Genomic DNA, 14,368 nt, shown 5'->3' on the forward strand with positions numbered 1-14,368 from the left:
GATCTTTAACCCTTAAAGCTTTGTCAATTTGCCTTTAGTTTTGCATATTTCATGTTCTCAAATTTATCTCAAAATCCCTATCCTCCTCCCTATCTCCTCCTAATTGGCTGATTTCCAGCATTTTATTGTTTGGCTGATTAACAGCATATCCTCCTCCATACCTCCAACTTTTGTTTGGCTGATTTTCAGCATGCTTTATTTTGGCTGATTCCTAGCATAGTCACCTCCATACCTCCCCCCGTTGTTGGCTAAAGTCCAACGTATTATATTTGGCTGATTTCCAGCATCGTCTCCTCCATAACTCCCATTATTATTGGGCTGATTTCCAGCATATTTTATTTTGGCTAGTTTCCATTTTAATTAGTTCACATATAACATAAATTGCCTTTTCATTGCCACAACTTTAACTCAGCATAGTTTTTAACGAATATCTTCTCATCCATTTTCTCCTAGGTTGTAAATTCCCTTTAAAATAATCTACTTCATATTTAATTTAAATCTCAAAAATTCATTTAAGCATTTAGAACATTTCAAAAGGTCTTATACTCACTCAATCATTTATAGTCTCATTTCATAACTAAGTATGAAAGAGAAGGTGAAAGAGAAAAAGAAAGAAGAGCAAAAACAAGGAAGCAAAGGAGAGGAGGGAAGACAAAAATAGAAAAGAACAAAGAAAGTATCAAAAAGAAAAAAAGAAAGAAGAAAAAACAAAAAAACTGAAAAGTAACAAAGGGGAACAAACAAAACTACAACACATATATATATATATATATATATATTTGCTTATGTAAGTTTTCACGGGTATATATGTGTGTACAGTTAATAATAGCTCGGGTTTCTTCCCATGTAATTGTAAACATATCCTTAAAAGGGTAGTAGCGACGTTTCGACGAAATCACATTTCATCGAAACGTCACTACTACCCTTTTAAGGATATGTTTACAATTACACGGGAAGAAACCCGAGATTTAATTTTAATTTAAATTTAATTTAATTTCCAATTTATATACCGCCCTTCTCCCTGAGGACTCAGGGCGGTGTACAGCCAAGATAAAAAACATAGAATACAAATATTATTAGATATTAACTGTACACACACACACGCACACACACACACACACACACACACATATACACACATAATTCTTCGTATCAGTATTGAGACTTCAGATATTCATTACATTTCTAATTTAATCAAACTGTGTTATTTTTCTTGTCTCATAACCTGCTGCATTCCATTTAATCTTTTTTCCATCTGTCCAAAATTGTTCTTTTTCATTTTCAATATTACCACTGTTAAGAATTTTATAAAGTTTGATTCGTTTATATCCTTCCATGTATGATCAATTCTTCTTTTAGTGCCACGCCTTTTTCCTTTTGTTGCTGCGCCTATAAATCGAATTATAATTATCCATTTTATTTCTTCTTTCTTTCCGTCAATAAAGTTTCCGACAGACAAATTGAGTCTCTCCAAAATCAAAGCTTCTTATTTGTTGCCAAAGTAGTCCAGTTAGGTTAATGAGACACACAGTTTCTCTTCCAGATTGCTAACAAGCCACAGTTATACTTTCACTTCCTCACAGTCTCCATTTTGTGTATTCCAAGCCCATCCGCTTGTCTTTTTTCTTTGTTTAAAAAGGTCCCGCTTATCAACTCTTTCCTTTTCTCTCTTCCGAGAATAATCCATTCCCATTTGGTAAAAAGAAACAGTTTTTCAAAGTTTATAGCTCCCCAAAAGAGCAGTCATTCCCAATTAGCAATAAAGTCTGCAAACCTTTATAAAGTTAATGGGTCTTTCCCTTTTAAAAACCATTTTGTAAATCTTCTTGCCCCAATCCTCTGTAGCTGCTAATTAAGGCTGGGGCACATTTGTAAACCACAATTTAAGCGCTGTTCCCGCCTGGGTTTAGTCTTGCTTACCCAGCTTCCAAACAACTCGCTCTCCCATTCTCTTCTTCCTCCTGCACAGTGCTTTCTCTGGTTGGCGTGGGCTTCGAGGCAGTCGCCATGACTGCCACTCCCCCGCCGCCGGCTCAGAGGGCTTCCTCCGGCCCCAAGGGACCTGCCCGTCCCTCTCGGCCGTCCAAGGGGTCCCTCTCTCTTCCCCTGTCCCTACAGGACAGGGTAGGTCCGTAGTCCAAAAATCGGGACTTTTTAAAAATGCCGCGGGATGCGGGACAAATTGTTAAAAATCGGGACTGTCCCGCCAAAAGCGGGACGTCTGGTCACGTTGCTCATAGGACACCCAGAACTGACCAGCATCATTCTGGGTAATTCTTAGATGTTTGGTTTCAGTTTCAGTTTCAGTTTATTTAGATTTATATACCGCCCTACTTCTGAAGGACTCAGGGCAATGAACAGCCAAGATAAAATACATATAATATAAAATTTAAAAAACAATTTAAAACGTATTAGATAAATTTGGCCCATGCTAATTAAAATACCCCCGTTTTTTAAAAAACGAATTAAAATTAAACAATTAAAAAGAGTTAAGCCAGTTCCTTGCTGGACTTCCATAAACTTCGTGGTTTCCTACCCAAGATTGCCACGCCTGGGCTCAACCCAGAGACAACTGCAGTGTAAACTAAACAATAAAACCGGTTTAGTAGCTTCTCCTGTTTTGTTTTGAAAAATCAGCGCCGATGTTCCAGAAAGGAAAACAAAATCATTTTCCGATGCTGAAATCTGGACTTTGCATCACTCTCTCTCTATCACATGCTATTTGCTTTACTGGAGAAAACAGAAAGAGAGGCATTGAGAGCTGGATAATCTGGAATGTTGTTTCGACTGACTTGGACTGCTCTTTCACCTTTGTGACATCGGCATAGTTGGACTCTCACCTGGTTGATGGGATTAATTTGTTCCTGAGATTATTCTCTTGGCAACGTCGCGAGTCTGAAGAAGGACATGGCCTCCGTTTCTTACGTCCTACGAGCCTGGGTTTTTCTCTTCCTTCATGGTACGTATTGTGGTTTGAGACCTGGACACCCTTTCCTGGAACTGAGCAACCTAAAGAAAGGATGTTCTCATTTGTGTTACTCTCGAGATGAGTTCTCATGACTTCAGTGGTCTGGTGAGTACAGAAAAAGTGGAAGGACTCATCTGGGTAGATTTGACCCACAATGTAGCAATTAACAATGAGATTTCTTTCCTGGGCACCTGCTGAAATATTGCATGATGTGACACTTTTCTGTCACTTTCATTTCCTTTTCTTAGTTCTGCAGGACCTCCTGATCCGGGGGACCATGGGAAAAAAATCTTGTTTAGATGCACTCCAAGGGACAAAGCAGAAATGCATGGGGTTTTGGGAAATGTAGTTCCCTTCTCTGCCATATTACTAAAAGTTCCCCTCGCACATATGTGCTAGTCATTCCCGACTCTAGGGGGTGGTGCTCATCTCCATTTCAAAGCCGAATAGCCAGCTCTGTCCAAAGACGTCTCTGTGGTCATGTGGCCGGCATGACTCAATGCCAAAGGTGCACGGAACGCTGTTACCTTCCCACCAAAGATAGTCCCTATTTTTCTACCTGCATTTTTACGTGCTTTAGAACTGCTAGGTTGGCAGAAGCTGGGACAAGTAACGGGAGCTCAGCCCGTTACGCAGCACCAGGGATTCGAACCGCTGAACTGCCGACCTTTCAATCTACAAGCTCAGCATCTTAGCACTGAGCCACTGTTTCCCACCATCTGGGATATTACTGTATTGTTAATATAAGATGAAACCAATCATAGCCAATCAGAACCCTCTGGGCCATGAGATTGTTAGGACTAATTGATCCCATTTTGAAGTAAAGGGATGTAAATTATCTCTTAATGATATTAAGTCCAGCGTCTAATAATTAGAACTGGAGGGGATCCAACCAACACTTGCTAATTTTTGCATATAGTTATAGCACGGCTAGGCTCAATCATTAGGTGAGATCTAATGGCTAATTACAGTACTGATACTGTATTGCAGAGGTCTTCAAACTTGGCAGCTTTAAGACTTGTGGACCTCAACTCCCAGAATTCTCCAGCCAGCATAGCTGGCTGGAGAATTCTAGGAGTTAAAGTCTACAAGTCTTAAAGCTGCCAAGTTTGAAGACCTCTGCAATACAGTATCAGCAAACTGCGGACTATTTGATGCATTAATATGGTATTTGCCACTGCCAAGAAAGGAAACTTGAGAGAAACTCTCATGCAATGTTTTGACTTGACTGCTACAATAAGGTGACCAACCTTGACCGCTGAATATCTTGAGCGTGGAGTCCACTATGGCACTCACAGTTTGTTTTGAAAACTTTTCTATTTTTTTTTTTTTACACGCTAACACTTTCCCCATGTTAAGAGGTGTTCGTCTCCAGATTGCAATTGACTCAATATCCTGCTCAGGAGAAATGATGTTCAAATGTTGCAGTCACAAACTAGGTCAGATCAAAAGAGAGCAGCATAGATTCGAATGCACCAAAGCATTAAATGTGCAAAATGTACATTTTTTTAAAAAAAAAATTTATATATATATAATTTGATTTCTATGCCGCCCTTCTCCGGAGACTCAGGGCGGCTTACAGTGCATTAAGCAATAGCCTTCATACTTTTGTATATTTTATACAAAGTCAGCTTATTGCCCCCACAAACTGGGTCCTCAATTTACTTACCTTAGAAAGGATGGAAGGCTGGGTCAACCTTGAGCCTGGCAAGATTCGAACTTACTTTAATTGCAGACAGCTGGTGTTAAATTACAGTGCTTTTAGTCTGCAGAGCTATCCAGGCTCATTTAGTGTGACTTTTTTTTAAAAAAAAGCAGGAAGTGCTTCCGATCCTTTTATTTACGGAGATGCAGGAGGAAATGGATGTGTGGTTTCCCCATCCAATGTTTTGACAAAAGGAGAAAAATGAAAAAGACAGCATTGTGAATTACTTGATGGATGGATGGATGTTCAAACCTCCCAGGCCATTTAAAGAAGGCTTCCTTGAATAAAAGTTTTTTTTTCCTTTCACCCTAGGCTGCATCACAGGGTATCCTAAGCAAGCACGCTCTGTGTCAGAAGACACAAGAAACTGTACAACTAACCCACCAGTGAGTTCCTAAACCTTGCCCCAAATGTGTGATCTGATAATATGTTAGAACAGCTTCTCCAAATAATAAAGTTTGGGCAACTTCCGATGCCTGAGCAAAGCCCCATCCTTCCTAGTCAGAAGAGACAATCCAGTTCCACTTTTGCAGCCCCCAAGTCCTTCAGGATCACGCCAATGAAATTTTTGAGAGCCAAATCTCTGTTTTCCCCCACCGTCTCTCTCCGTTTCTTCCTTTTTGTGGTTTACGTCATAAAAAGATGTGCTGGACCTGTAAAAGAAAGTTTACCAGGGATTGCCAGGGATGTCCACAGACAGATGGGCAGAAAAGTGGAGATGACAACCAAAACCATCCAATTGATGCCCTGTGCTCATCTTTGGTTTATGGCTGTCTACAGTGGTGGGATTCAGCCAGTTCGCACCTATTCGGGAGAACCCGTGGTTAACTTTCTAATCAGTTCGGAGAACCGGTTGTTGGAAGAAATCTTATTTTGTTTTTTTCCACTTTACAGGGCTAATCCTGTAAGGAAGGCAGGAAGGAAACATTCTGCTGTTGTTTCTAGCCTAATCTTTATTGCCCTGCTTACAGAAACTGCCTCTCTGGTTAGCCCTTATTACATTGTAACAGTGAGTGACGTTGAGTTGGCCACGCCAACACAGTCACATGACCACCAAGCCACGTCTACCCAGAGGATCATTAGAGCAGAGAACCAGTTGTTACATTATATGAATCTCACCACTGGCTGTCTAGGAAGGAAGGAAAGGAAGGGAGGGAGAGAGGAAGGAAGGAAAGGAAGGGAAGGAAGGAAGGGAGGGAGGGAGGGAGGGAGGGAGGGAGGAAGGAAGGAAGGAAGGAAGGAAGGAAGGAAGGAAGGAAGGAAGGAAGGATTAGCAATAGCACTTTTATACTGCTTCATAGTGGTTTTGAAAGCACTCTGTAAGTGGTTTATAGAGTCAGCCTCTTGCCTCAGCCGAAGAGGTGGTAGAAAAAATGCTTTGAAAAGCCTCTGACGATCCCAGCTGAGTTGCCTGATCGGCAGAGGCTTTTCAAAGCATTGTTTTCTGCAACCTTTTAAGGTTGTAGAAAAAAATGCTTTAAAAAGTTTTTTTAAAAAAAAAAAGTTGGCCATGCCCACCAGTCACATTACTCCCCCCCACCAAGCCATGCCCACAAAATAAGCCACACCCACAGAACCGGTAGTAAAAAAAAATTAGAATCCACCCCTGTGCTGATTGTACACAAAAGTAACTGTACAAATGCTAACCTCTTTAATCCTTCTGTTCCTCTCTTCCCTCTCCTAAACCCTCTGCCGCCCTGTTTTTCTATGCTGTAAGTACTTGCCACCCACGGCGATTGTGACGGGCGAGAGGCTGAAGGCCTTACGTGAGCATATGAAAACCTACAAGCTGTCAGCCTATATTGTGCCTAACACAGATGCACACCTGGTAAGTCAAAGAAGACAGGAACAGGTCAGTAGTGTGATTCAAATCCCGTCACTACCAGTTCGCTCGTGGGTACGTGCCAGTGGTAAAATCTGAAGAAGCTTCATGGATGAGAAGCGAAACGTCTTCGAAGGAAAACCAGAAAATCCAGTTGCCTCTTGAAAAAGAGTTGGCCATGCAGAGTTAGCCGTGGGGAGGTGGCCACAGCAAGTTGGCCATGTAGAGTTGGCCTTGGGGAGGTGGCCACAGTGAGTTGACCATGGTGAGGTGGCCACAGTGAGTTGGCCATGCAGAGTTGACCATGGGGAGGTGGCCACAGCAAGTTGGCCATGGTGAGGTGGCCACAGCGAGTTGGCCATGCAGAGTTGGCCATGGTGAGGTGGCCACAGTGAGTTGGCCATGATGAGGTGGCCACAGCGAGTTGGCCATGTAGAGTTGGCCGTGGTGAGGTGGCCACAGTGAGTTGGCCATGTAGAGTTGGCCGTGGTGAGGTGGCCACAGTGAGTTGGCCATGGTGAGGTGGCCACGGCAGGTTGGCCATGCAGAGTTGGCCATGGTGATGTGTCCGTGGTGATTTGGCCATGGTGAGGTGGCCGTGGTGAGTTGGCCATGACAAATTGGCCATGGACAGTTGGCCGTGGCGAAGTGGCCATTGAAAGTTGACTTTGAGAAGTTGTCCCATTCCACGTTTTCGCTACGAAAGATTACTTAGGTGATTACTCAGAGAGTATTGAGTTTTCTGAAAAGCGAAGAGTATAGATAGGCCTGGGATCCTGTTCGAATGGGACAGCCGTGGGCCGTCTCTTGTTTCTGAAAACCTTCTCATCTTCCAGAGTGAATACGTCGCAGAACGGGACAAGCGACTCGCTTGGATGTCGGGTTTTTCAGGATCGTCGGGTGAGTCCTCTTCCAGAAATGCAGCAACCCTCAAACCCTACATTTCTTAGTTGAGTCTCAGGTTGTCAGGAATCAAATTAGCAGCTGTTCTCAATGCTCATTGGTGGATCAAGTGCAGCTAGTCCTCAATTTACAACAGTTCATTTAGAGAGACTATTCGAAGTTACCATGGCACTACAAAAAGTGGCTTGTGACAATTTTTCACACTTACCACCATTGCAGCATCCCCATAGTGACATGACGCTGTGGCAACTGACTCATAGTTATGACTGTTGCAGTATCCCAGGGTCATGTGATCCCCTTCTGCAACCTTCTGATGAGCAAAGTCAATGAGGAAGCCGGATTCACGTAACAACCGTGTGACTATCTTAACGACTGCAGTGATTCACTTAACAACAGTGGGAAGAAAGGTCGTAAAATGAGGCAAAATTCACTTAACTTGCGCTTAGCAACAGAAATTTTAGGCTCACTTTTGGTCATAAGTCAAGGACTACCTGTAGGAACTATGAACTAAGCAAAAAAATAATAATAGTATAATCCGTGTGTCCCATCCAAACTTCCTTGAAAATAGTATTAAAAGGTAAAGATTCCCCTCGCACATATGTGCTAGTCGTTCCTGACTCTAGGGGGCGGTGCTCATCTCCGTTTCAAAGCCGAAGGGCCAGCGCTGTCCGAAGATGTCTCCATGGTTATGTGGCCGGCATGACTCAACGCCAAAGGCGCACGGAACGCTGTTAACTTCCCACCATAGGTGGCCCCTATTTTTCTACTTGCATTTTTTTACATGCTTTCAAACTGCTAGGTCGGCAGAAGCTGGGACAAGTTAAAGGGAGCTCACCCCGTTAGGCAGCACTAGGGATTCGAACCGCTGAACTGCCGACCTTTCGATCGACAAGCTCAGCATCTTAACCACTGAGTCACCGCGTCCCTGAAAATAGAATAGTTGCACCCTAATTCCAGGGCAAGGCTGAGTAACATAGATCATATTTTTTGTTGTTGAAATATAGAAAAGCCCTTTTGCTGGGCTTACAGTGGCTCGTCTCCAGTCCCAGGATAAATTCAGATTGCTCCCTCCACCCCGTGGGTGAATTACGACTATGTTTAAGAAAGAAAGAAAGAAAGAAGAACAAATACCTTTATGCAAAATAATAAAAACGAAAGTCTTTTTTTCTGACTGAATCTTGCCTCAGCAGAACTGCAGTGCAACAGCTATATTTAATGTATTCAAGATGTTTAAATGCGTTCGATGCAAATTTCTCACTCTGTGCACTTTCTAAAAATCAACAAAAAGGGAGATAAACCTCCCACGTGTAATTTCCCACGTCTCTCATCCAGTCGCTGAACCTACAAATGTATGTAAACGAAAAATGTCTCCGCAGCTTTCCTGAGTCGAGTCTGACATTAGCAGCTTTCAGGAAAAGCGCCCTTGAGATTTAAAACTCAGGCGTAGCATTAATTGGCAAAATATTTTCACCTTCCTTGGGAGCTGGATTTCAGGGAGATTAGCACCTCCTGTCAATTGAGGATTTAAAAAATCTTAATTTATAATAAAGATTCACATGCTATGAAGCTTATGCAGGGTGTGTGTCAGAGGTGGGTTTCAGCAGGTTCTGACCAGTTCTGGAGAACTGGTAGCGGAAATTTTGAGTAGTTTGGAGAACCGGTAGTAAAAATTCTGACTGGCCCCGCCCCCATCTATTCTCTGCCTCCCAAGTCCCAGCTGATCGGGAGGAAATGGGGATTTTGCAATAACCTTCTCCTGGATTGGGGTGGGAATGGAGATTCTACAGTATCCTTCCCCTGCCACGCCCACCAAGCCACGCCCACCGAGCCACGCCCACAGAACTGGTAGTAAAAAAATTTGAAACCCATCACTGGTGTGTCCCTTCGTCACCAACCAGAAAACGACATCCGGGGAAACAGCAGTGAAATCGATTTTGTCTTTGGCGCCTCTGATTTTTAGAATTTCATCCTTAGGGACTGGTGTGATCACCCTGCAAAAATCCGTTCTCTTCACGGACAGCCGCTATTGGATCCAGGCTGAGCGTCAGATGGACTGCAATTGGGAGCTGCAGAAATCAGGTTTGTCCATGTCTTAATTTTGTCTTAGAGCTCCACGTTTTCTCTTTTCAGCTCCAGTTGCTACCAACAATCTCTTAGCCGTGTAAGCAATATCCTAAAGTAGTATTCCTCAGCTTGGCAACTTTTAAAATGAATAGAATGGAATAACAGAGTTGGAAGGGACCTTGGAGGTCTTCTAGTCCAACCCCCTGCTCAGGCAGGAAACCCTACACCACTTCAGACAAATGGTTATCCAACATCTTCTTAAGAACTTCCAGTGTTGGAGCATTTACAACTTCTGGAGGCAAGTTGTTCCACTGATTAATTGTTCTAATTGTCAGGAAATTTCTCCTTATTTCTAAGTTGCTTCTCTCCTTGATTAGTTTCCATCCATTGCTTCTTGTCCTACCCTCAGGTGCTTTGGAGAATAGCTTGACTCTCTCTTATCCAACTCATCACGGCCAACTTGTCACGGCCAACTCACCATGGGACAACTCACTGCAGGACAAAGAGTTACACTGATATCAAAAGAAATGGTGGAATAGAATCATTAGAGAAAGGATACAAAAGGAGGGACAAAATGAAATCTGACAAAAACAAATTTTTAATCTATTTGAAATAATTAAATTGAATTGATAAATTGTCCTCGTTGGCTGTGGTGAGTTGTCCCACAGGTAGTTGGCCGTGGTGAGTTGGCCATGGAGAGTTGGCCATGGAGAGTTGGCCATAATGAGTTGACCATCGTGAGTAGGCCATGGAGAGTTGACCATGGAGAGTTGACCATAGTGAGTTGGCCATGGAGAGTTGGCCATGTAGAGTTGACCATAGTGAGTTGGCCATGTAGAGTTGACCATAGTGAGTTGGCCATGGAGAGTTGGCCATGGAGAGTTGGCCATGGTGAGGTGGCCACAGCGAGTTGGCTGTGGCAAGTTATCTAATTCCAATTTTCCAGCTCTTCCCTGGAAGTCCTAGAAATCAGAACCTGGGGCTTCTGCCTACTCAGCAAGTGCTCAACCACTGTTCCATGGTCCTTCCCACAACTGATTCACTCTTGTGACCACTGAAATGGGACTCAGCTCCTGCCATGTTGGTCCATGCTTACAACATCTAGTCCTTCTGCCAATCCAGAGAAAGAGGCATGGCTCACTGATGTCTTTTCTTTTGCAGTGTGGGTCACCTCTATTGGACAATGGATACTCAATGAAGTTCCTGCTGGGGGAACCATTGGATTGGACCCCTTCCTCTTTTCTATCGGTATGAAGCATCTTTGGAGTTTCTCGGGCACATCAGGGCAGGCTCAAGAAGCTGGTCCACCAAAGGAAGATGAGGCTACCTCACTGCCTTGCATTAGCAGCTTGCACTGAAATGCTTAAATGCCAGCTGTTGTGCCTTCCCCCATCTCCCATGACAGTCTCCTGGCTGACAACAGCCATTCTGCTGTTATGTTTCAAGAGCTCTCCTTCCCATTCTCTTTCCCTAGACACTTGGTACAGCTATCAACAGATCCTGGATGGTGAAAATAGGACTTTGGATTTCCCTGTCGTTAACCTGGTGGACCTCGTGTGGGGCAGCGAGCGGCTTCCGCCTCCGACCAACACAATCTATCGACTCACTGATGACTTCATTGGTATGTGTGGAGCACAAACAAAGTGCCAAGGGGAGATTCATAATCATAAGTTTATTTGTCAAGCATATATAAGATAACAGGTAAAAGTATAAACATAATTTGAATACATGAAAAGAATAAGAGTAAAAAGGAATATTAGGACAGGGACGGTAGGCACGCTGGTGCACTTATGCACGCCCCTTACAGACCTCTTAGGAATGGGGTGAGGTCAACAGTAGACAGTTTAAGGTTAAAGTTTTGGGGGTTTGGGGAAGAAACCACAGAGTCAGGTAGTGCATTACAGGCATTGACCACTCTGTTGCTGAAGTCGTATTTTCTGCAATTGAGTTTGGAACGGTTTACCTTGAGTTTGTATCTATTATGTGCTCGTGTATTGTTGTGGTTGAAGCTGAAGTAGTCATTGACAGGAAGGACATTGTGGCAGATCATTTTATGTACTATGCTTAGGTCAGACTGAAGTCGGCGTAGTTCTAAATTGTCTAAGCCCAAAATTTGGAGTCTGGTGGCATAAGGTATTTTATTGCAGTTAGAGGAATGGAAGATTCTTTTTGTAAAATATCTCTGGACTCTCTCGATTGTATTTATCTCCGATATGCAGTGCGGGTTCCAGACAGATGAGCTTTATTCAAGAATTGGTCTAGCAAATGTTTTGTATGCTCTAGTTAGTAGTACAACATTACCAGAGAAGAAGCTACGCAAGATTAGGTTAACAACTCTTCATGCCTTTTTGGCAATGTTATTGGTGAGGAGTTGGGGGTCATTTTGCCTGGAGACAAAGGAAGTTTGTAATTCAATATTTGTCAGGCACTAAGCATCGGTGACATCAGGGACGCGGTGGCTCAGTGGCTAAGACGCTGAGCTTGTTGATCGAAAGGTCAGCAGTTCAGCAGTTCAAATCCCTAGTGCCACGTAACGGGGTGAGCTCCCGTTACTTGTCCCAGCTTCTGCCAACCTAGCAGTTCGAAAGCACGTAAAAAATGCAAGTAGAAAAATAGGGACCACCTTTGGTGGGAAGGTAACAGCGTTCCGTGCGCCTTTGGTGTTTAAAGCTCTTCGGCTTTGAAACGGAGATGAGCACCGCCCCCTAGAGTCGGGAACGACTGGCACATATGTGCAAGGGGAACCTTTACCTTTTTATACACAAGAGTCTAGTCAACTAAAGTTCAGTAATAAATTGGTGGCAGATAAGGGTCAACAAAATTCAAAAGAGGTTGCATTTGGGGTTGGACTTGGATAATTTGTGGCAACGTAAGGACTCTAAGATGATGACACATTTAACTCCACCACCAGCCCAGCTCTGTCTGCTCTTCCCTTGCAATATTTCTGGAACAGCTCAATTTGAGAAAGGTGGCCTTAGGGCAAACCTCCTCACCTTAAATTGGCTGCCTATCAGTTCTCCTGTTTAATAGAAGCAGCACCGCAGGCCATAAGAAAAATGTATTGTTTTTCTTGCTCTCTTTTGGCCAGACTGGATGCTGTTTTATAGTGAAGGCCAGGAAATTGGCGTTTTCATCAGTCAGGCCTCCCAGTCTTATGATCTTTTCTTCCTTTAGGAAGTACCTGGCAAGAGAAGGTTGCCCACGCTCGGTCGCAGATGGAGCAACACAGCAGGAAGCCCACAGCAATCTTGCTTTCTGGCCTCGAGGAGACGGCATGTATGTTGGTTAATATTTAACAGGCATCTATTTATATATTTCTCTCCTAGATCCCTCCCTCCCTCTCTCTCATTCTATCTATCTATCTATCTATCTATCTATCTATCTATCTATCTATCTATCTATCATCTATCTATTTATCATCTATCTGTCTGTCTGTCTCTCTAGCTATCTATCATCTATCAATCTATCTATCATCTATCTGTCTGTCTGTCTGTCTATCATCTATCTATTTATCTTTTTATCTATCTATCTATCATCTATCTATCTATCATCTATCTATCTATCATCTATCTGTCTGTCTGTCTCTCTGGCTATCTATCTATCATCTATCAATCTATCTATCATCTATCTGTCTCTCTGTCTCTCTGTCTATCTAACTATCATCTATCTATCTATCTATCTATCTATTTATCTATCTGTCATCTATTTATCTATCTATCTATCACGTACAGTATCAATCATCTATCTATCTATCATCTCTTTCTATCCTATTATCTATCTATCCTATCATCTATCATCCATCCATCCATCCATCATCTATCTATCATCTACAGTATCAATCTATCTATCATCTATTTGTCTGTCTATCATCTATATATCTATTTATCTTTCTATCTATCATCAATCTATCTATCTATCATCTATCTCTCTGTCTGTCTGTCTCTCTAGCTATCTATCATCTATCTATCTATTTATCTTTCTATCTATCATCTATCTATCATCTCTGTCTGTCTGTCTCTCTATCTATTATCTATCTATTTATCTTTCTATCTATCATCTATTTGTCTGTCTCTCTGTCTATCTATCTATCATCTATCTATCTACTGTATCTATTTATCTTTCTATCTATCTATCATCTGTCTCTCTCTCTATCTATCTATCATCTATCTATCTATCTATCTATCTATCTATCTATCTATGTGTCTATCTATCTGTCTAAATATCTGGATATGTATCTGTCTGTCTGTCTATCATCTATCTATCTATCTATCTATCTATCTATCTATCTATTTATCTATCTATCTATTTATCTATCTATCATCTATCTATCTATCTATGTGTGTGTCTTTCTATCTAAATATCTGGATATGTGTCTGTCTGTCTGTCTGTCTGTCTGTCTGTCTGTCTGTCTGTCTATCTATCTATCTATCTATCTATCTAGATCATCTATCTCTATTTCTATTTCTATAACCATCAACTATCTAGCTATCTCCAACCTATCTAGATAAGGTTGTAGCTATCTCCAACCTTATTTTTAATAATATCTCTAGGCATTGAACATACCTAATACTACTTCCTCCTCCTTTGTTCTTCCCAATAACAACCCAAATTGGGCCCAAAATCACCGAGCTGCTTTCATGCCTAAGCTCGTACTAGAACTCATAGTCTCCTGGTTTCTAGCCTGTAAACTCTAAGCAGTTTACAGAGTTAGCCTATTGCCCCCAACAATCTGGGTTCTCACTTGACCGACCTCGGAAGGATGGAAGGCTGAGTTTACCTTGAGCTGGTCAGAATCGAACTGCCAAACTGCTGTCGGTCAGCAGAATTAGCCTGCAATACTGCATTCTAACCACTGGGCCACCATGGCTCTGCCCAGCATATGAAAGGTTCAATCGTGTGTCTTGTT

The 14,368-nt window shown here is 42.4% G+C and overlaps 1 protein-coding gene across 5 annotated transcripts in view; it reads left to right on the plus strand.

Annotated features, from left to right (window-relative positions):
* Positions 1 to 14,368, plus strand: part of XPNPEP2 (X-prolyl aminopeptidase 2) — a 51,578-nt gene that overhangs the window by 12,306 nt on the left and 24,904 nt on the right. For 4 of the 5 annotated variants that reach the window (XM_060692118.2, XM_087877564.1, XM_060692119.2 and 1 more), the window contains 8 exons: positions 2,638 to 2,959; positions 4,986 to 5,059; positions 6,391 to 6,501; positions 7,332 to 7,395; positions 9,373 to 9,477; positions 10,624 to 10,710; positions 10,937 to 11,083; positions 12,637 to 12,738. In XM_060692118.2, coding sequence (XP_060548101.2) covers positions 2,908 to 2,959; positions 4,986 to 5,059; positions 6,391 to 6,501; positions 7,332 to 7,395; positions 9,373 to 9,477; positions 10,624 to 10,710; positions 10,937 to 11,083; positions 12,637 to 12,738 — 742 coding nt within the window. In that variant the 5' untranslated portion in view covers positions 2,638 to 2,907. The remainder of the gene's footprint in view (positions 1 to 2,637; positions 2,960 to 4,985; positions 5,060 to 6,390; positions 6,502 to 7,331; positions 7,396 to 9,372; positions 9,478 to 10,623; positions 10,711 to 10,936; positions 11,084 to 12,636; positions 12,739 to 14,368) is intronic. The other variant, XM_087877565.1, reaches the window with a different exon arrangement.

Source organism: Pantherophis guttatus, chromosome 12 (assembly GCF_059756535.1).
Source record: "Pantherophis guttatus breed Tessera chromosome 12, ASM5975653v1, whole genome shotgun sequence".
Taxonomy (NCBI): Eukaryota; Metazoa; Chordata; class Lepidosauria; order Squamata; family Colubridae; genus Pantherophis; species Pantherophis guttatus.